General features: G+C 47.1%; 1 protein-coding gene across 1 annotated transcript in view; it reads left to right on the top strand.

Annotated features, from left to right (window-relative positions):
• Nucleotides 1-7,842: 7,842 nt before the first annotated feature.
• Nucleotides 7,843-23,102, top strand: part of VILL (villin-like) — a 33,401-nt gene continuing 18,141 nt past the window's right edge. Inside the window, exons 1-3 of the mRNA XM_009079611.1 lie at nt 7,843-7,875; nt 19,966-20,047; nt 21,487-21,561. Coding sequence (XP_009077859.1) covers nt 19,979-20,047; nt 21,487-21,561 — 144 coding nt within the window. The 5' untranslated portion in view covers nt 7,843-7,875; nt 19,966-19,978. The remainder of the gene's footprint in view (nt 7,876-19,965; nt 20,048-21,486; nt 21,562-23,102) is intronic.

The raw sequence follows: 23,102 nt of genomic DNA, 5'->3' as shown, positions 1-23,102 counted from the left end.
GCTGAACCAAGTCTGTGATGAGTATCAGTGCCCTTCTGGTGCTTGCAGCAGTGGTATCACATCTCCTTTCAGCAGTGTGACGTGACCAACATCTGATGTGGGTGGGTAATGAATCAAGGAAACACGTCAGGCAGAAGCAATGCTCTGCACCCTTTGAGGACCATGGAAAGCAGGGAGGGTCAACATAGAGGAGGGTGACACTTTCTCAGCCTTTAGGGCAGTTAAATTTTTCTTGGTCCTTCCTGGTTGGCACAGGCAGGGCTGCATTCCACATTCCTGCAGACAATAGCTTATGCCTGGCTGGCCTCAGTGCCAGCTACCTGCTGTACCCCTGGCCATGCAGGCATGATCTCAGCTCTCCCTGCAGGTCCCCAGGCTCAGCAGCTTGCAGGATTTGTCCTCACATCCCTTTGCCTCCTCAGAGTTGATATTCATGAGCTCTGTTTAGCATATGTGAACAACAGGACATGGAGAACTCAACTCAGCTACCAGACTACCTGTCCTGGGGAAATATTTGCTCTATTATGGGAAAAGACTTGGGGAACAAACTCAAATGTCCCTGAGAAAAATCCAGATCCTCTCCCAGGGCATAGTTCCCAACTGATGTGGTACATGGACATCCCCTACGCTCTCCATGTCTGGGCACCACCGACTGGCAGCTGCTGTGAGTCCAATAATTTCACGGGGCAGGCTGGTGTGCACTGACAGGGGCAGGGCTTCAGGACCTCATCCCCCAGCCCTGAGCAGAGGGTGACTTCCTGTAGTCACACGTGCAGACTGGCCACTGAAATGAGACAGGTTAAACATTAAGTTTGCAGGGGAGGGTGGAGTTATTTTGTGGGCACTTGGGTATGGTCACCAGCATGAGCAATCAGGTTTTCCACCGTTGTGTAAACTTCTGGTCTGCCTGAATGCTAAAACAAGAAATAAACAGTGAGGGTGTGAGCTCCAGCTGCCTTTGCCAGTAAAACCAGAGTGTTTCACAGCTACCTCAGCATCCAGTGATCCTGACCCACAGTAAAACCATTGGACCAGTTGGCTTCACTGAGCACTAGAGGCCCAGCCTTGTACCCCACAGGAGAGAAACTCAGACCCCAACTCCTGCAGGGTGGGGGTGAGCTGTAGGGGACCTGAGTTGACTTTCTAGTTCCTGCATGGACATCCCACATAATCTTGTACAAAAGGCATAAATAACCTCTATTCACTTCAGCTCCCACATGAGAACAAGACATTTATCCCTCATCTCTCTTGTTAGTCATGTGATTCCAATGATAGGACAGTCCCAAGGAGCCTGGACCTTAGGGGGTGTCACTACCACAGTATGGTGAGTTCCCCCTCCACTGCCCACGGGATGCCGTGGGACGACCTTTGCCAGGCTCACACACCCATTAACCAGCACCAGAGCTGAGCATTCCCTGCATGTGAAATGTCTTCTCTCTGCCAGATTCAGCTGACTCAAGAAATGACAGAGCCTCTGTTTGATGACCCTGACCAAAGCATGCTGGAATTTGCTGGGTTTCATAAGGGTTCATTAGGGCTGTGAGAGAGCCCCTGAGGTTTTGTGAAACCCTTAAACTATCTGTACAATGATTTCCAAAACCTCCCTCTTTGTAGGGCTGTTCAGCTTTACTGATCCTCTCTGCTTTTATTCTTCCTCTTATTGTGTTCCTCTTCAAGGCATACATGTTGCTCTATGTGGGGGAAGCATCTGCTCCATACTGTGGTTGAAAGGGTTGTCAGGCATTGGAACAGACTGCTCAGGGATGTGGTGGAATCACCATCCCTGGACATAACCAAAACCATGTAGATGTGGCACCTAGGGACATGGTTTAGTGGTAGGCCTGGCAGTGCTGGGTGAAAGGCTGGACTTAATGATCTTAGAGGTCTTTTCAAACCTTAATGATTCTATGATTATATGGCTGAGGACTGAGGATGGAGTGGTGACAGGATGCTCAGGACGAGGATGGTTGCCATTACCAAGTTGGCAGGTTCATGCTTGGGTGATCTGGGTTTGTTCTTGACTTTTCTACCCAGTTCCTGCAGTGATCCTGGTTGGGAAAACTTCTCTATGTATATCCTGTGCTCCCTTCCTGGTATCTTCCCTATTAGAGCAAGCAATAATCCCTTCAACCGTCAGACATGAGACACATAAACATCTCAGTGCAAAGCCCCCATGATAACTTCCCTGGGATTAAGTCTGTAAATCACCTGTATTCACTTTGCAAGTGGCTGAATCAGAATTTAAAAACCCATAGAAGAAGATTGTAATTTAATTCAGGAATCAACAAATCCTTAGCTCAGCTGTTTGTGGCTAATGTAAAAATAAGAAAAACGTTCAGGAACAGGAACACCATAGACTTGTTATCCTGCACATCATTCCCCTGTGGTTACTCTGTGAAGCTCACCATGCTGCTGTGAAGCTCACCCCATTTAACTCTCCATCTTCTTATCTAAAGGGTCAGCTCCTCCTGTGCCTTCATTGCTACCAAGCGTTTTGGCATTCTGGAAAAGCAGGATAATTTTCTGAAGTAGTAGCAAATCTAAGCTTTTCATTCTCATTCATCCTAGCACATAGTCTGCCAATCAGGTACCCAAACTCTGGCATCAGCATTAGGAGCAGGGTTTGACAGTGACCAGGAAGTGACAGCGCTGGGGAATTCAGGTCTTTCTGGAAGTCTCCGCAGATAAAATGGTCTGAGTACATCCAGGTCTGAACTGGGGCCCCTGTGCCTCATTCCTCCTCTGGCTGGAAGGCTGCCAGAGCTGCTGTTTGCCTGTGCCACGTCACAGTCCCACCTTGACTATCCTGTTTTCTCAGTGCACCTGCTAAGACTAGGTATTAGCAGGTGAGATTAAAGGGGAAGAGGTGCAGAGGAACCCACACCCACAGTGCACACAGGCACAGGCAGTTACCCCCCAAAAGATTGACACCTCCCCACTGACCTGCACCCAGCAAGTTGCAGATTAACATCTTGAAAGGGGATGACAGTTCTTTTGCTCCAAGACAGGAGTTGTTCACCAGCCGAAGTCTGGAATAAACCAACTCTCTGTGGGTAGGGAGAATTACATTCTCCCAAATATAATTTTGGAAAACACACTGCCATATAACCCTCTTCAAAACCTCCAGCAGCAGCCAGAGCTCACACAGACTAAACCAAGGGAGGTCTGGCATGGTACAGCTGCCTTCATCAGTGTTGTTGTGTCCCGTCATTGTAGTCAGTGCACTTATATTCACTGAGGTGTTTCCCCTGGCTAGTAGAGGCTTAGAATTGTGCATCCCACAGTCAGGGATGCATTACAGAGATTTTTAGGGCATAGAAGAGGAGTTCAAGGCTGAACAGAAGCCCTGGCAGACCTTCTGTCATGCTGTAAGATGTCATCATTTCTGGGCCTATCTCCTTTTCTTTGGAAAGGGGGGATTTCCCCTGTAAGTCTGAGGAAACACAAGCCCAGCAAAGCTGGCTTAAAATGAGTTTTTCACTAAGATTGCCAAGCAGTAAATTGGAGCAACAGCTACAGGTTTGATCAGCCTCAATGCTGTAACCTCTGTGCTGGAGAGACTGCTCCTGTCTTAACCTGCTGTGAGCTGTTGGCTCCAGGAAGGCAAACTGCATCTCTACAGCTCTTGCCAAAGCTATTTCTGCCCCAAATAAGCATTTACTTTTGTATCCTTGGCTTGCCAAGGCCACTCCTTTCTTCAGAACTGCAAGAAAAGGATTTGGCCTGTCCTGCCCTGCCCCTGCTTCCACAGAATCCACCATTCGCAGGGCTCCATGCATAGTGTTGCCCCAGAGCTGTGCTGAAACAGCTCATTTAAAGGATTGAATCTGTGTGCTGAGAGCCATCAACTGACACAATCTGACCAGAGGAGGATGCTACAACTCCCTATGGCTCAAGGCGACTGTGTCCCTGACAGTGCACAGCCGTACACCGTGGCACTGCATCAGAAGTGTTCCTCATCTGAGTGCCAGGCACCTTCTCCTGTCCCAGGGTACTTCCATTTACTGCTGTTACCCATTAACCAGTACACTGTTACCTGTCAGGGACAGTTCTGTGCTGTCCAGTCAGCTGATGCCCACAGAGCTCTGTCCTACAAAACCATTTCCACACAAAGTCCGGACCTCCGCTGGTCTGAGTCCATCAGGCCAAAGAGCAAAGCTGTGTTCACTTTCCCACATCAAACCTCCCCTTGCATGCAGCTGGGCAAAATCCTGAAGCTGGTGCTCAGTCCCTCACAGGTAACTGGTCATCCCTGTCTTGCTCATGGGTTAGATACCATGGCTGGCTGAGATGTACTTCTCAGTGGTCCTTTGCTTCATCAAGTTGTAAGTTCAAACAAGTGAGGTCCTCACATGTCTTAGGATCACAGAATAGAATCATAGAATCATCAAGGCTGAAAAAGACCTCTAAGACCATCTAAGACCAGCACTACCAAGGCCACCACTAAACCATGTCCCAAAGTGCCACATCTACATGTCTTTTAAACCCCTTCAGGGATGGTGACTCCACCACTGCCCTGGGCAGCCTGTTCCAACGCTTGACAACCCTTTTGGTGAAGAAATTTTTCCTAATATCCAATTTAAACCTGCCCTGGAACAACTTGAGGCTGTTTCCCCTGGTCCTATCACTTGTTGCCTGGGAGAAGAGACCATTGCCCACCCACCTACAACCTCCTTTCAGGTAGAGAGTGATAAGGTCTCCCCCAAGACATGACCTTTCGGTAGACATGCATGCATATGTATTGCTTTCTCATCTTTTTCCCCACACCCAGGAGCACAGCAGGTGAGGGAACAGTAGGTTATAACCCAATTCTCTATCAAATCAGCAGGTAGACCTGTAAGAGGCACTATGTAGATTTTCATTTGGACATCATGATTTTGCAGGGCAGAGAAGTGCCTGAGTGAGGCTACGTGAGGGATGTGCAGTAAAATGTCATATGCTTTGGTTGTGAGTCAAGGAAAGCTCTCCTGAAAGCTCCTAAGAAATTCATGTAATGCTTTGGCTGTTACAGGTCAGGACAATTAACCTCACACAAGTAGTGACGGGTCAAGCACTGGTGTCTTGAGGAACTTGTAGAGCTTTTTTCCTCCCTCCCTTGCTTGTCCAAAGCATGAGGCCCCTGCTGTGTTATCTCATCTGAGGGTTTGGCCCTTTCCTCTTCCTCCTGGAGCTCCATACCCAAAAGTGAGGTGGAAATACCTTTGCAACATGTCATTTTGCAAATACCTCCTTGGCAGAGCCTGTTTCCCCGTGCACAATGTTAACCTTGTCCACAGGCGCGTGGGATGGTCAAGGCTGAGGCAGATGTGGGCCATCACACTGCCAAACCTTGAGTTTGCAGTTCAGCAGTCTTCCTCTCAGCAGCTTCTGACTTACCCCAGCATGGACCCATGACAATGTCTTCAGTGTCCTGGGCTTGCACTGGGACACTGAAAACAGCCTCATCTGCCATCTGCATGCATGAAATAAAAATTAAACTGCAAGGTCTTGGAGCTCTGTGAATACTGGGTCAAGGCTTAGACCAGGATATGAGTGCATCAGGTCATGCACATGGGAAGAACAGCTGGACAGGAACATCTCAGATCATGTTTCAGTTATGAAAGTCAGGCTATTCTGTTTTCCACCACTGTGGAGTTAAACTGCTCGGAAATAATGTTTTCTGCTCTATAACCCCATGGCATGACCAGAATTAGCAGCAAGCAAAGTGCCTACAGCTCAGCTCTAAATGAGCCCATGTTTTACGACAAACATTTTCTTCTCCCTCAGCACTGACTGTTCTAATCTGCTTTACATACATTTCTACAAATTTGGGCTCCTGAAAAGCTCACCAGGACTATTTACTACTTTTTCACCGTGGCAATGGAAAGGAGTGGGAATAGGCAGCTCAAGCATCACCTGTGCATGAGTCTGAAGTGCATCACCAAAGCTGTGGGTATAGGAATGACGTGCTTTATCCCGGAGCTCAAATTCATGCAGCCAAAGCCATGGAAACAGGTTAGTTTACATCAGCATATATCAACATTGAAAAGGATCCAGACATACAGCCTCTATTAATTAAACCCTTGATGCTGGAGATAATGAGTTCAGGTAGGAAAAGAGGAACTGGATTAAGGTAGAGTTTAGTGTCTATCCTCCAAGGTCTCCAGCTGTCCTCACCCCATCTTCCAATGCCTCCCACCAGAGCTGCTGGTCTGTGACCCTCACTGCTGGGCCAGCAGTGGCTTGGGGTGAACTCCAGAGACAAAACCAGATGCTGTTGCAGGTCCCCTCCATCTTCTGTGGACTGGAGGAAAACACAAAACATGGTTCCTGTTCCCTGCAACAGAGGAAGACACTCAGCATGGTGAAATGAACAGAAAATTAAAGGTGAAGACTGTTATGTGTTTTATGAGCTGTAGCCTGCAGACATTAAGGGAGAAATCACTTGCTAAGTGTCAGTTTTGCATCTTTAACCGTGAAACTAAGATCTCTGCAGTGCTGCCCTCAGATATGGGCACACCCAGGCTGAAAGAGCAGGTCCAACCCACATCCTGATTTGCAGCTATCTGTGGTTAGTGGCACACCAGTCCGTAGCTAATGTCACTGGTATTTTGGGCACTCTCAGGTCTAAGAGTGGTCTGAGGATGAGAGCTGTGGAAACTGTTGATTTAAGCCTATCCAAACACCTGGCTTAGCTGATGAGCTGATCCATATTTATTTTCAGTTTGTATCAGTTAATCTGGAAAATTAAGGAAACAGCAAGAGGAGCACAATGTGTAGGAAGGGAAAGACTTGGATGGTTCCCAGTCATCAGAGGTAGTGTAGTATCCATCCTTGGAGATATTCAAAACACAGCTGGACACAGTCCTGGGCTCCCCAAAGGCAGAGCTGATGGCTGATGAAGTATGAAGTGGTCCCTCCACTCCTCTCCAGAGAGGGATGTTCCCTCTGTCAGCAGCAAGCAGCACCATGCATCTGCCAGGCAGAAACAACTGGGAACGAGAGGACATGGTTTATCTTCAGGTCATCCACAGCCAGTGGCATCAGGGCAGCTTTCACTGGCTGCATATTACAGCTATCCTTCACAGATAGTTTTTTTCTCAACAATGAGCTGCGAATATCCACAGACACAGCTTTCTGCTGCCAAAGGTGGCTACAGCAAACACTGCTGGGGCTGTCTGGTTTATCATTACTTTTCTCCCGGGAGGGCAGCCTGGTTACACACTCCAACGCTCTGGTACATTCTCATTTCAGTCACTAATCTTGACAGCAATACCCAGCCCTGCTCCCCATCGCCCTGGGCTGCACACATCCAGGGATCCAGCCTGTGAGCACAGGGAGACACGGTTTGGCCTTGCAGGGAGCACAGGAGCAAGAGTTTCCCCTGAGCACTGCTCCCCTCCCAACAGCTTTGCCAAAATTTGGGCCAGCCAGATCCAGGGACTGGAGCTGGGAACTCTTGGCCCCAAGAGTTAAGGTGGCACTAAGCAGCACTGCACCTTGCTTTGTCCAGCAGAGACTGTGAAAAGGGGGGAAAATTCCTCCTGTGTCCTTTTAAATCTGGACAAAACAGGTTTTTAATGAAAGCAGCACTTAATCATTATTGCTTTGTGAATGCAGAGCTGGTGGATATTTGATGCAAACAGAGTTGGTTGAAACTCTCCCATACCGGCTCCCTCTTTGTCCCTCTGTGAGCCTGGGAATGGGTGTGATCTCTGAGTAGGAGTGTCTCTGCGGTTAAGTAGAGGATTGAATTACCGAACACTGCTGTTCCCGAGCTGACAAGGTAGCAGAAGAGCGAACAAAAAGTGCCTTGAAACTAGGCAAAGAGGAGTGAAGGCGCAGGGTTTGGTGGAGGAGGGAGACTTGCGAGGACACTGCGCACTTTGCAGCAAGGTAAGCAGCCTCCCTGCATCCCTCTGGGTTTGAATACGGTCAGAAGTGATTCCGTACTTTTATTCTGTAGGACAGTAAGAAACAAACAAACAAAAATTTAATACATTTCATATTTTATAAAAGAAAGCAACTCCCCTAGTGTAAGCCAGGATGTCTTGACTGAAACGAGCCCACCCTGATTTATAGTGTTTGGAGTTGGAACAAGCAACTCTCAGCTCTCCAGGAGCCCATCCAGGCTGTCTCAGCTCTGAGGACACATGCCCTTCGTGGAGGGCTCTGCACAGAGCAGCTTTGATTTCATGCAACGACCAATTAACGGCGTTTTGTTGGGCCTGGATTGTTTTATGCTTTGCTGCCGTGGGGATTTGCTGAAAGCTCTCCTGCCTTTGCCACGCAGTTATGAGCCCAAGCAGCAACAAAAAGGTTTTGGGAGTTCTCATCAATAGGTTTTATTGTCATCTAATCAATAGATCTGCTAATGGCTGAGCTACTGGGCTGCTTTGCTCTGTAAACAGAGTGTTTTCTTGTCCTGCTCGTTTGAGAGACAAGTTGCACTGAGGTAAAATTGGGCTGTAATGGAGTTGAGCTGCAGGCTTATTTGCCAGTATTTTTCTTAGGCGTGCCTATTAGGAACATAAATATTTAACACAAAAGAGAACTGATATGAATTAGCATCTGTGGGAGGTTCACGCTTACTCAAGGCTACCCTAGCACAGATGTAAACAAGTGTTAGAGCAGCTGAAGCAAACTGGCCCCGCCAGAGCAGCACTTAGAGGGTGAATCATCCAGGTACTCTTTATACACCACAGCTAAATGGACAGATTAGAGCCTGCAGAGTCGAGATTAGACAGACACAGGGCATTGGCCTTCCTCTTCTGTAGGGTTTTACCATTCCCCTGAGATGCCAGGTGGAAGTCAATGCAAGGATGGGCACTAGCCAGTGCGGTGCAGAACAGAAAAACCCTAACTGTCTTCCCTCACCTTCTTCCTGGCAGAGCCAGGTGAGCCTCCCCTCCTCCTCCCTGCACAAACAGAGTGCTTTTATCCTCCTCCAGCTTCCTTCCCACCGGCAAACACATAGGTCTCATGATGTTATTTCCCAGGCAGGACTTTGTGGCAGCCGTTGCCAAGATCTCCCAGTTGGGAACAAAGGTTTCATGCCATGGCTGCAAGCAGTGTCACTCTGTTCTCCTGCCTTCCCCTCTATCTCAGTGCTCCTGGTTAGGCTGAGTTAATAAATCCCTGCTCTTGCATGGCCAGGGGTGCTGAAGATGTTCATAATGTCTCCTGGTCTTTTCCATGAAGCTGTGCAAGTTTTTCTGGACTTTGAGCATGGAGGTTGTTGTCTTTTCTGCTGTGGACCCCTTGGGGAGGTGTGGGACATGTGGACATGTGCCATGGAGGGGATGCAGCATGGACTCTGTGACTTCAGGCTGGATCTGCAGCCTGGTCCTCCACTACCACCCATCCTGTTCTCATTCATCCCCAGCTGAGGAGACAAATGGCTCAGACATCAGCCCCATACTTGGAAGATGCTGGGGCTCTGCTCTGTGCTGGGCACATCCCACTGGACCAAAAGGCCTTTCCTCAATTTTAATAGAGCTAAATGTATGGTGGCTCACTGGGAAGCAGGGCCCTGAGATACCTTGTGCAGTGAAGGAATCCCGAGGCACAGCCAAAGCCTTTGTGCTACCTTAGTGCTACCCACACCAGCTGCATTTTTGCCACCCTTGGGGACTGCACATGCCACCACTGACCCTCCTTCATCTCAGGGAACGGATTCTTTTGCAGCCTTCTGAAATTCTCTCTGGACAGACACAAACCACAGGTAGGGCTTTCCATGTCCAAAATGTCCAACTGCAGGAGGAAGGACTCCACTGTAGACACACCACACCCAAAATATCTCTGTTCCACTTCTTTGTTTATTCACATATATTCTTCATCTTCTAACGGTCTCTCGGAGAAACAGATCATCGTCACAAAGGGATATATCCTCCCACAACTCATTAAAACCTCTCTTCATATAATACAACCCTGGAAATGGGCCAAATTATAGTTTATCCTGGATGATTATACATTTCTATCATATTTCCACTCATTCTGGGTGTAAAAGGAATGCAGAAAGGGACAAATATTACCACTAAGTCTTTGGTATCCTTCAGCCTGAAAAGTCCTGTGAGACGTGATGTTAATTTCCAGCGTCGGATGATGTGCATCCGACTCAGGTGCCTTGATTTCCAAGGACCTCTGCTTGAAACAGAAACCCTGCCATTTGTTATCTGGCTTTATCTGAGCCTATTCAGGTTTATCTGAGACAGTGCTGGGTAGAGTAACAGTGGAACTTGTTATTACAAGTCAAAGACGTGAGGCATGGGGGATGCTAAATTGCATGGTTGAGCTCCATCCTGGGCAGTTCCTGTGGAATGAGCTATTCAGAGCAGTAAACCTCTTCTACCTAAAAATGTCCCACTGCTATGCCCTAGGATAAAAGAATAGGTTTGTGTCTGGTCCTTTATTTAAAACTGCTCTTACAAAAACAACTGAGCAGGGTAAGCAACAGGCAGTGCTAGACGTCATGTTCTTTTTTGGGTGATAGTGACTACCTAGATACCCACCTTCTCTCTGGGAGTGTGCTAGAGTCTGAATTACTGTACTTAGTTGCTGTCTATGGAATAGTTGTCTGGCTCTGAGCAAATCCCACCCATCCCAGTCTTTCAGATGCCTGGTTTGCTTCCCTGTGTTTAAACAAAACTCTCGTTGGCAGTTCTGGGTGCAAAAGGCAGTCCTGGAGGAATGACTCTTTCTAAAGCTGTTTGCAGTATATGCAGGCATGTTTTATTCATATGGCTTTGTGCAGGTGATGTGCTGCTCTCTCAAAGCTTGACATTTCTGCCAAGAGGAGATTTCACATCCTTCCTGCATCCGCATGCTTTGGTCATGTGTGGACTTGGTTTCACTTTTTATGCCAGGCAAGTGGCAGACTTGGGAGTGGGACTCAATGATCCTTGTGGGTCTTTCAAGCTCAGGATGTTCTATGATTCTCTGACTCTAAGATCTCCATGGACTGTGGCTTTTCTCCTTGCTGTGTTGTGCCAGAGGAAAGTTGTGCTCGTGCGCAGGAGCCCCAGACCTAGGCAGCACATGGTTTAGCTTACAAAATCATGATGTACCAACACTACACATCATACAGCACATGATACCACAGAGGCTCCCAGGTACCTCTGTCCCTCATTCCCAGTCATCCACCCCATCTCCATTTGCCCTGCGGTCTCCTTGGTCTCTTTCCTACCACAACAAAGAATAGCCACCAAAAGTCATCTCAGGAAGGAGTCATGAGAGCAGAGTTTCTTGAGGGTGAGATGGTGCTCCTCAAGGAGCAGTCACTTAAAGTGAGAAGAGGCTAAGTGGCACCCCCAAAGTCACAGGAAGACCGAGAGCAACCTTGCAGCCCACTCTGGGTTGGCAGGGGCTGGATGAAGCAGTGATAAATACACCGTGTATGTGGTGATGAACACAAGCCTAGACAATAACACTAGTATGGGTGACTGCTACCAAAAAGACATGTGGTGATGGTGTTCCCTTGAGAGGAGATCCTGTGAAGGGCTGTCTCTGTTTTTAAGGCCTTAAGGCTCATATCAGGCAACTCATAGCTTGGCTCAGCACCCCACCCCAGTGGAAGCCTGGGTTGGATTAGTTGGTTCTCACTTGTTTTGTCACAGGTCAGGTGTGTCAGCCAACACACACAAAGGGTGAGCTTTCCTTTGCTCATTGAGAAACAAAACTTATCCCTGAATAAATCTCATTGGGCCACTGATGGAAATGCAGTTGCCTGAGGAGCACTGTGCTTACATCCAGGTCATTTCATTTGCAATCCAAAATGGAAACCACTTTTTTTTTTTTTTTAAGTCCTGGGTTTCTTCTTCCAAGTTTGATATCATACTTGCAGGTCTGATCTGGAACAAAACTGAAACTGTCCCTTCCTTTTGGTAGTTAATATTAATCTTGCCACTTTCCACTAGGAAGCCAATGCTCTGGAAACCAGTTCTCTGGCTGGTCTTAGCAGAGCCAGGGCAGCAGCCCTGCTCCATCACCATCAAACAAAGGTCCCAAGAGCAAGGACTTTTCAACTACTTAAACTGTGCACCAGGGAAAAGCTGCTCTTTATCTTGCACACATACTTGTATGCACATATATACGTGTGTATTCTTACAATATATACAGCTGTTATACGCAGCAGCAAAAATTGTAACTCTCAGACCTGTTTTGTGAGAAGGATGGGCCAGGTGGGCACTTGTACTTGCGTTTAATTGCAGCTTTATTTATGGTAGTTGTCTCACTTCATGCTGATAGTTCTGGCAAGCAGAATCTCAGGACACAGTTGATGGGACTGAGTCTCCACACTCTGAGAGAGGTGGAGGGCAGCATGGCAAGCTGGGCTTTCCACCCAGGGCCTCCCCCACAGACCAAGGGGACAGTAAGTCCCTCCTGACCAAGATTCACTGGATCTGCCTTAGACCAAACATCAGGATGAAGAGAACCACCCAGGGGGAGTCCCCCTCAGATTTAAGTACTCAAAATGAAAACATCCAAGTGAGGGTGGATGAATCCCATTCTCTAACCCCCTCTTCTACCCTTCCTCAGGACACTTTTAAATCAGCATAGGAAGCAGTGGCCTTTCCTCAGTTTCATCTGGGAAAATGCATTCTTTTCATGGTTTTACCTCAACCTCTACCTGTCACATCCTTCCCGTAAGGCTTTGAAGTGCAGGTGCTCCCCAGGGCTCAGGAAGGCCTTGCACAAGTGAACAAACACAACACACTCTGCTCCGTGATGTCTCAGCTCTGGTTTTACTTACCTGCAGCCATGAGGTTAAATAATGCTCTGTTAAAATGTTAATGTGGGAGAGGATCGTAACTTTTTTCTTGGAGGTGGTGAGTAATTAGAAGTTAATTAGAGAGAACTTGAACCACTTCCCTGGAAACCAGGAAGAGGAATTAAAATGGCTTCAGCTTTGTTTTTGTTCTGGATACATCTCCTGCCCTCCCTGTGGCACTAAGCTCTGCCTTTGGATGCAGTGCTGATCCTGAGTCAGGAATCTCCTTTTCACCAGGGCAGAAAGAGCTGAAAGAGAGATTTGTTCCTAAAGAATTGGCAAGCTACTTGCTCACCTTTCCCTTGGGATGGCTCTGTACTGTTACTGACTCAAAAACCTCACAGAGAGGAGCTGGAGGTGCAATGGATACCTCTGAAGTAGGTGTGCACCAAACTGAAATGTATTATTTGACAGTAACACACCTGGCACCATAGCAGGGCAATGCTGCTGCGAGGGGCTTGTACACAGAAGGATTTTAACAGCTTCTGGTGCCTCTGTGTTTTTTATCATGGCTCATCAGAGAGAAGTGGGTTTGCACTGAACGAGTTTGTTGTCAGTCACTGGGGCTGATCTCAGGGAGAAGTTACTACAGCTCAGACTCTGCTGCTGCTTCCAAAAGCTTTGAGCCCTCACCCTGCAGAGATGCTGCCTGCCTGGGAGAGCCTGCTGCTTTCAAAGACATCCTGGGAAAGAAGCATTTCCTGGGAAAACAGCCAGCCATGAGGTGTGTGGGTGCTCTGACCTTCTCTGTAGGACACAAAGGCAAGGACTGCCAGCCTCCACCTTCAGCCTGTTTGCTCTCCCTTTTCCATAGCCAGTAACTTCTGAGCACTGGGCTCCACATCCAGTGTGATGAATGTGGAAACTCAGACCGCATGACTTGGGAGCTGTGGCTGGTGTTAAGGCTCTCTGATTTAATTGTCAGGACATTGTTCCTACATTGCGAGAAGTTTGCTGGGACAATGCAGCTCTACCATTCCCAGAACAATTGTCAGTTGTTAGAATTTTAGAGGGAGGACTCCGAAATAGCAGCAGTTTGGGAAAAATCTGCTCTTACAATCAGTTTCCCAAGACCATCTGCTCGAAGATCAAACTGCTGGAATGCTACCAGCAGTGAGGTAAACAGAGGGGACAAGGAGGGTCATAAAGAGAGGTGTGGAGAGATGAGCAAGATTTCCTGAATGGAGTGAGGTGTTGAGCTAGAATTTATGGCAGGTGAAAATGCAGCTGCAGGGACTAGTCAAAGTCAGAGGAGATAAATCATGAGATGCATTCTCTTCTAAATCAGATATCCTCTGAGGAATTTGAAGAAGCAGATGAGGTATAGATTCAAGGCTGTTGCAACCGGGAAGGTGGTTATTTCCCAGTAACCTAGTATTTCCTTGTGCTCTCTGCTTTTGTATAAGGGTCAGTGGAAGGGCTGGAGGGTAAATGTAAAGCCCATCTGCCTGTGGCTCACCTGGAGCTGAAAGGTAAAGGCTCACAGCCCCACTGGATTCCTGGGAAAGATTGTCTATCAGCTACTAAGTGAGAGATGCCAGAATTGAACAGGAGGTGAAGAGACAGGTTATAAGAAAACTCACTAAACTGAGGATCTATATCTTGGTAATGCCTGGGATGGTGGTTGGAGGTGGGGTAAATTTTCAGGGTTCAAAAGACAGAGCAGTTGTGTCCAGAGAACACTGGTCTGCTTTTGTTAGGACAAAATGGTCATTGCTCTTTCAAAACCTGAGAAATTACTTGGCTAGGTGAATCTGGGTTTGTGCATCTTTTGAATTTACTGAATAGGGAATTCAAACCTCTCGGGGGCTGTAGAGCACTTACAGTTTGAGAGGCCATCGTTAACGTAAAATCATCTCAGTGGTTCTCTTCATCCTAGGCTCTTAAATCTTCACTCACATTAACCCTGAACAGACTTTAGCATCTCAGTCTTCAGCATCCCAGCCCTTGCCCCATGAGCAAAGAACAGAAAACACCAGTTGCCTGTGATGGCAGGTAGCTGATTGGATGAAATATGGTCTGGTGATCCCTGGCAGCCATTCATGAAAAAGGGGAAAACCTGCCCATCTGAACCCACTGAAGTCCCTTATTAGCTCCAGAGACACAGACCCTGAGATGGTGAGCAAGAAGGTGAGCACAATCTTAGTTCACCCTGTACAGTGACCCATTTCAAGCTTTGATTCAGCATTACTTAAGAGAAGTTTTAAAAAGCTCTTCAGCCTGTTTCATGATACACCCAGATGATTTGATAGCATGGATAGGAGATGGATAGCAGACCAGTGGAGGAGGCTGAAGCACAAGGGCCAATCCATGGTCTTGCTTTCATGCCAAACTGATGGGAAGGAGCAGCTTGCTGGCAGTGCAGCACCTGAGCAGGGGCTCCTGGTCACAGATCCTGGGGAGCCGAGCCCAGAGAGCACATCCCAGCCATTTAGCCATCTCATTTCAAAGACATTAAGTAAAGACAAGCCTGCCAGCTTCCCTAATAAGCTGTTCCAATATTTAATTGCCCACCGTGATCAGAAATAGCATCTTATTTCAAGGCCTGTTTTACGTAATTTTAGCTGCCAGGCAACAGCTCTTTCCAAGAAGGCTGAAGTGTTCTCTGCGGTCAGTCAGGCGCATCTGTGCAGAGCCCTCTCCTTGGCATTCCAGCCACACCAAGCTCCTGAGCCTGGACCTCATGGGATTTAGAGGAGGAGGGTGAGCTGAGCTGTGCTTTTTCCTCTTTTGTTGCCCTCACAACATATATTCCATTCCCTCCCTCACCACCACTTCCCAGTGGGTTGGAGGAGGGTATTATGGCTCTGAGTGTGTGACAACACGATAGAGAAGACAAGCCCCATTGCTGGACCTCCCTACCTATCATTTCCCTGTGAGGTAAAAGCTGCTTTTTCTCCTCTTGTAACAGGAAAGTAAAAGACAGCTTATACTGTTTGAGTGCTGTTCATCTGGACAGTCACTCACTAGGGACAGTCAAGGTTCAAAGCAACAGTCCCAAGCTGCACAAGGTAACTCAACATTGAATGTCTTTCCTCTGGGCAAAACAAGAGTTAACCACTGTCCTCTCTGCAAACAAAAAATGGCACCTACTTGGGCCCAGATGCCCAACTATAATGGAGACAATGAAAGCAATTCAGCAGCCCTGGGTTACCTCATCTAATGCCAGTCCAAGTATTCCCAATAATTAGGCCTTTCAGCCTGGAAAGGCTGGAGCCACAGCTGCTTCCTATTTTCCCAAAGCTGTACAGAGCATTAGTCATTTCACTGGGGTATTTTATTACCATGACTACAGCCCAGTAAGTGTGCCGCCAAAACCTAGACAAGGCAAACCAGCCTGAATTCAGAGTGTACTTTGGGAGTCTGAAATGTTCTCCTGTCCCCTTTCTGAGTCCTGGTTTTCCCTCCCTGTCCAAACAGACTGAGTCTGCCTAAAGAAATGTCCTGCTAGGTCTGGGTTCCCAACACCACCCAGGCTGACTGAGCTGAAGCACTGATTGCTGGCACTTACACCCCACCTGCTAATCATTAACCAGGCTTGGGAGTGACCTTGACACTTAATTAGTCAGCTAGTCCTTCCTGAAGGCTTAGCTTTTCCCCACGCTGTGCTGGTTGGAGAGGGGACAGGGTTTGTATTTAGCAAGCAGGAGTGTTCTGCAATGATTTTGGCAGTGCATGAAGAGACCCATCTGTCCTCACCCACCAGCTTTGTTGCCTAGATCATGACAGGGAAGGCTTTGCTTTTAGCTCTGGACGCTCCAGGTTGTCCTGGCTGTGACATCCAGCCAAGATGCCAGGCACCGACGTTTGGTTTCCAGGTCCTCTGCCCTCAGTCAACGGCAGCATTTGCTCTTTGCAGTTTAATTTATAGCACCTTAACTGAGTGGTGATGAGCCAGCAGAGCATCTCCAAGCCAGAAGTTGCCTTTGCTATGCAGTGACCACCTCTCAGCCCACATTCATGGTGTGAACTTTTCTTCTCTTTCCATGGAGAGAGGCTCTGGAAGTGGTGGCAGTAGGGTCACTGGCCCTGGAGGTGGAAGTTGGGTAGTTGCATGTTACTAATGTGGAGGTAAGAGGTGAGCTACAGCTGCCTCCCTTTGCAGGTAAAGCTGCATCTGTGTACGAGGAAGCAAATGGCTGTCCCCATAACCAGTTATTTTCCCCAGTGAATTCCTGCCCCAGAGGCAGTTGACTCACACTCCTTGCTAAATTGCGTTTCACCTAGTGCTGGGCAAAACTGGTTTGACTGGGATAAGAACTGCATCAGATACTGGTGTTGGAAGCCTACAATGAACCCCCTAAAGCCTCTTAACATCCTTTTTCAATCAGAAAAGTTTCTGCCCTTCCTGGTTTCAGCACAGATGGGAAGTTTTCACTCCCATAAATACTGGATTCTGTGTCTGGACAGGAGTTGAATTATGGGATCATCTGATTAAAACCCCACATTAAATCATTAATGAAATGAGCTGTCTGATTATATAAGTAATATTCCTATTATTTCTAACTTGGCCATCAGCCGAAAGAAGCTGGAAAGTCCAAAGAAGCAGCCAACCTTGTCTGTGATTCATAGTCCCCCAGCTAAATGACTAAGGAGGGAGGAACAGCATTTCCCAGAAAAGTGGGTCCAGCACTTTCAAGTTTCAGATGGAGAAAGGAGCCCCAGGAGCGGAGGAGATCCAAGATCCCCATTTTGAGTCAAAAAGGTTTGATTGGAAATCTGTAGAGCACTGGTGGCTTTCAGAGGGTTTTGTCCAACACAGGTGTCTGAGGTCAGAGGGATCTCAGCATCCTTTGGGTTAACTTTTCTGGGGGAGGTTGAGGTGCTGGGGAAAGCAGGGATCCAGCTGTGTCTCACAGCTGGCCAGCTGCCGGTTTCCTGCGCTGTTTGCAGGCAAGGAAGGCGCCTGCTGCCTTCCACAGGGAGCAGTGTCAGTGTTGCTAAAAAACTTTACTGCCCTCAATTCTCCCTCAAACATAAACGTCTTGATTGGCTTTGTTTTCAGGTTCTTCCTGTTTTGATGCTGGAAGGAAAAACTCTAAATAAATTAAAAAGATAGCTGAGGGAAGAAGTCTTCACTAGGGTTTTTCATTGATAGGAATCTTTTGAACTCTATATTAAAAGGTCTTCTGGTTAAAGATCTGAACTGAGATCATATTTTGGCTTCAGTTTCTGATGGCCCTGGACTCCACAGTAGGTGAGTCAGGACACTATTCAGAGCAGTGTCTATCTCCACTGTAGACTCTGAAATGTCTTCCCAAATCTGGCTTATAGTCTGTGTGGGTCTCGATTACCTTTCTGGGAATTGAGGAGAAAAATGTCTTTTTTTGGTCTTACTGTTTGTCTTCTTGCCTAGAAGCTATTTGGAAGACCTGAGAGGGAGATGAAGGTTTCTGAATGCATTCCTTCTAGGTACATGAGGCCCCATGGACTCAATATTCCACCATTCTTCAGATATACCTGTGTTCAGAAAGGAGTAAACATCTACTCCTGCTACTGATCACTGCCAGACTGTGGCTGCCTGCTCATTAAGCAGAGAGGAGTTAGGGCTGTGCTCAAACAGCCCTAGGGGTACCTGCATCTCCGTACTGCCTGTGGAAGGAGCCAGGATCTGGCATCTCTGGGCTGTTGAGATCTGAATGGACCAGTGTTCCTACCTAGAACAGCAATTTTTGTGCTCTTACTTCAGGACAACCATCACTTCTTACGACTTTATGGTGCCCAGTGCAGCATGTCTCTCCATGCTCTCATAGCATGAGCAATAAATATACGTTCTGGCAGGGGATCATCCGTCTCTGTTCTTTCTGTCCTTCAGAAGGAGCTGCTTACATGGCTTTGTGGAACAGCTTCTTGGATTTTCCATCTCCCTGTGGCTCAGTGGTTGTGCTACGTTGGGCAGCCATGGCACCTCGTAGGCAGTTTTCTACAGTGGAGCAGAAGATCAGGAATGAGGCCATGGCCCACAATCAGTGCAGCTTTTTCATCCAGAGACAGAAGAGAAAATGCAGTCAATTGAGTTGTTGTTTCTAATGCAGTACAATTGTTCAGTCTGTCATGAGCAAATGCAAATCAGGGGAGCGCATTGAGGAAGCAAATGAATGCAAGACACAGGAATCAGTGAGCCGTGTTTTCTCTCGAGGTTGGGCCTTGATTTGTGAGCAGGACTGACTCATAAGGGAAAGGCTGATATGGGTCTTGCCCCTACACAAACACAGCCTGTCCTGTGGCCTCTGTAGCAGAGCTGAGCTGCTCAGGAGGCACCTGCCATGCCCCGTGGGGCAGCTAGCTCTGCTAGGATACAACTCTGTGTTTGCATGTACATCAGATTTGAGTTTGATTTGCTTCAGGAGGTTACCCTGTAAAAAAAGGTGGGTTCAGAAGTTGTTTCTTGAGCAAAATCTCAGCACTAGGAACATCGAGATAGCCTTCTTTTTTTTTCACACCTGTAGATATGCTAGAGGATGGATGAGAGATCTCCACATATCAGAGGAGCAGCTGGAGGCCCCAAAACCATCTCAAATGTTCCCAGACACTTTTGTGTGGGCAACATGAAACCTACATCTTCCCCATACAGGCAGCAGAGCTTAGGAAGCTGTTGGGCTATGTGTAAAATAGACATCTTGGTCATCAGTTGGATCACTCCATATGTTCTGCTGAGTATGCTGACTGTGTCTCCATTGACCTTTATGGAGCTGAGAGCCTGGTGCCCTGCCCTGAGATACCTCTCTTAATTTAGACCTGAATCTTTTCCTGAAGTAGAAAGGCTTCATTTCTTGGGCTCCTGGTGCCCCAGAGTCAGGATATCTGACCTCCAGTGACTGGTCCAGAAGGGCATGTGTCTCCTGAAGGTCCACTGTTGTCCCCTCCACCCCTTGTAACAAAGCAGTACTGATGTCAGGTCCCACAACCCAGCAAATCCTTTCCACCTATTCAGATAGGGGAAAAATAATCCCCCAACAAAACAATAGCATTCTATCCAGTCTTTTCTGGGCTGTGATCCCACACGTTGCTTGGCCCCTTTCATGAGCATGGATAGCCTGGGAATGGGGGTTTATTCCAATTAATTCTTGATAGTCAGAGAGAAAAAGAGACGTCAAGGTGTGGATTATCTGTATTAAACTTACACTGACAGTCAGAGCAACTCAGCTGACTAGCACACTTACTGTTGTCTCCAATTATATAGTTACTTTGGATTTTCTTCTTCCTTTCCCTTCTAGCTCAGGCTGCAGGATGACAGACAGTGACACAAATCTCCCAACCATCGAGAGGAAGCTGGGACTGCAGATATGGGGCATAGAGGTATGACAAGAGGCACATGTCTTCTGCACATCTATGTGTATGTATGTTCCATGAAAGAGGTGTTCTTGAAGTAATCTCTGTGGGAAAAGAAGGTCTTACAGATAAGATACAGTGGGAAACAGGAGATCCAATGTCTCCCTATGCAGTTTTCAACATGTTAATGTTTTGGTTTCCTGCGCTGTAAAACAGAGATGATAATATTGACTAAGGAAACAGGAATGTGATGGGACTGAAACTGTACCTCCAGCACTGGAGCCTTTCTCACCCTTTTTGGGAACCAATACAAGGATGTTCTAGCACAACAGAAATTAATTCCCTGGTTCACCAAGAAGGAAGTCACCTATTTTTGCAGCAAAGGCATTCCATGAAGACTGTACTTCATCCTTGTCTTTCCCACTCTGGATCACTGTAAGGAGAGATCCTGCAGCCTGTGAGGTCATCTTCTGCTTGGGGTGGTATTTGATTTTAAATTGGAGCTGGGCTGTGCCTAATTCTGCCTTTTGCTGAATGTTCACCAAGAACATTCCCATGCAATGAGAGTGGGTTTAGGCTGAGGTGCAGAGTCCATTCAGGGTGAGAGTGGGAAGAGGCTCCAACACGTCTCCAAGTGGTGATGTCCTTCTACAAGTCACAGTTATGTTTCAAATATTACAGTCTTTGCCTTTCTGTTTCTCTCCAAAGTACTGCACTAAGCTTTCCAGAGGATCTGTAATTAGAGACATGTGGGTTCACAAGGGTCAAGCTGGTATGCTGGGAAACAAGTCAGGCCACCAGAAGAATGCATGTCTCTAATTTCAGGGAGCCACAGAGCCAGTTCCAGCCCAGGAGCTGTGTGTGGACTGGTGGATGGCACATCCAGGCACCTATGCTGGGCAGGCATAGTTGTTTAATTATGCACTTGCACCAGAGGAAGTCTGCAATTAGGGTCTGCAGGGGTGAGGGACGCATCAGTGTCCTCAACTCTGTCTTTTCTCAGCACTGCTCGTTGCTCTGAACTCCTGGCAGAGTGGTTATCCTAACAAAGCACTGAAAGTTATGTTTGAATTTATGAACTGAGTACAAACCGTGCCCAAACTAAACCTAGGATGAGATGTACTCACTCCTCTGTGAAATTCCATACAAATGCAAGTTCTGGTGCACTTCAGCCTGACCCCCAGATGTAGACCAAGAGGATTGCAGAAGGGCAAGAAAGCTAAAAAAATACTTGTCAATCTGTGCAAGCAGTATTATCACTTGCCCCTTCTCAATACTTACCTTAGTACTTTTGAGATTTCCTCCCAAAGTGGCTTTTCCCAGCTCATAAGCACAGCCTTGATTCTTCCTTCTTCAAACCCTGATTGTCAGATCAGTGTTTTGTGTACCCCAGCTGTCCTGTTTCACACACACCAGCTTCTTTCTCTGAAGTTCTAGCAATGACCCAAACACTAATTTCCTTACAGAATATGAAGATGGTTCCTGTACCCGAAAAAGCTTATGGAACTTTTTTTGAAGGAGACTGTTACATCATTCTGCACGTAAGTAAAACTAGCAAACACTGATCTCTTTGGTAGGCTACTGTTTAAGCCTTTTTATTTAGCTCTGACTTGGTTCCCCAGTACTCTCCCTGGTAGAATAAGTACTGTAGGTTAAAGGGGTTGTGCATGTGAGTTCACCACCTAATCACAGATCTGAATTTATCATGGCTGTTGCAACAACGCTATCTGTTTAGTAAATCAGAAGTCCATAGGAACATTGACTGAGTTCATTGGGACTGTTTATTTTCTAATCAACTGAGTCATGCCCAGGCATGGAAAAATGGCCAGTGTATTCCTGACAAACTAAATCAAGGCCCACGTTTGGATGCTTTATGGGAGTCTTTTGGGGACGTGAGAGGTGGCCAGCTGTAGGGTCTCATTTCCAGGAGTTGATGGGGGGTATGAAAGTCATGTTGTGTGTCATGTAAGCAGTAGAGAGGCTCTGCAGCCCATCTCACGTCCCCATTATGGCACTTTATCTGTCTCATGCAAATTTGGTGCAGACTTACTTGCAACCATCTGAACCCAGGCTAGCCAGAAGCATGAGGAACTTCTGAGAGCCAACCCTGCTTTGTTGTGGGTTGTGCAAACTACCTTGTGTTCCCAAAGCTCTGTGGGATGATGTGTTACACTCACCTCCTAGAATTCCTTCCAAATCTCTTCATCTGCATAGAGCAATCCAGGTCCCATTGTATCAAAAAAACATCCATATGGTGGAGACCAGAAGCATTTCCCACTTCCTGGGTCTGAGTGTCCCTCCTGCAAATATCTCTGTCAGTCAAGAGACAGCAACGCCTCCACTATCCCACAATAACCAAATGCACATCCGCCATACGTCAAGCTGGGAAAGCAGCCTGGGATAGTGACACAGGATGAGTCTCCTGCTCAAATACACCATGCACATGCCTTTATGATACCTGCTGAGTGCTGAATTAATTTGGTTCCAGACACCCAAAGACATACTTAGAGCAGAATATGAGTGTCCTTGCAAGGAATTGACTATAAGTACCTGTATAGATAGATGGATTTTGATGCTCACAGGCTCAGCTTCTGTTGCAACAGCTTCCCCAGGTAGCAGAGCCCTTAATCAGACCACTACTTTCCTTTGCTCCTGAACACAGGAGGGTAAAAATACTCATCTATGCATTCTACTTCTTCACTGGAGTGTCTCCCAATAAAGATTTTCCACAGGACAATGGGACTTTGATCGTCTTCAATAGAAATGTATTAAATTGAGCAATTTTTCCACAAATTAATTATCTGTGCCTGAGGAACTGAGCTGTACTTTATTCAAGCTCTTCTGCTGCGTTTCATTGTGGTATGACTGTGCAAAGCAAATAAAGAGAACTTAGTGTCAAATCCAGCTTATAAAATGAGCTTTTATTACCTTTCCCAGGTGTCTGCGATGGGGTTTAACACAGTAGGTGCTGAAAATAACTGGCACAACTCACGTAATGCTAAGCACACCTGTTCTCAGCCTGCTTGCCTCCTCTTTCTAGGCTGTTGGGGTTTTCTGTAATAAGATGAATCACAGCATGCTC

This window comes from Acanthisitta chloris, unplaced genomic scaffold (assembly GCF_000695815.1).
Source record: "Acanthisitta chloris isolate BGI_N310 unplaced genomic scaffold, ASM69581v1 scaffold1548, whole genome shotgun sequence".
Taxonomy (NCBI): Eukaryota; Metazoa; Chordata; class Aves; order Passeriformes; family Acanthisittidae; genus Acanthisitta; species Acanthisitta chloris.
Note: the sequence above shows the minus strand (reverse complement) of the source record. Positions and strands in the feature narration are given on the sequence as shown.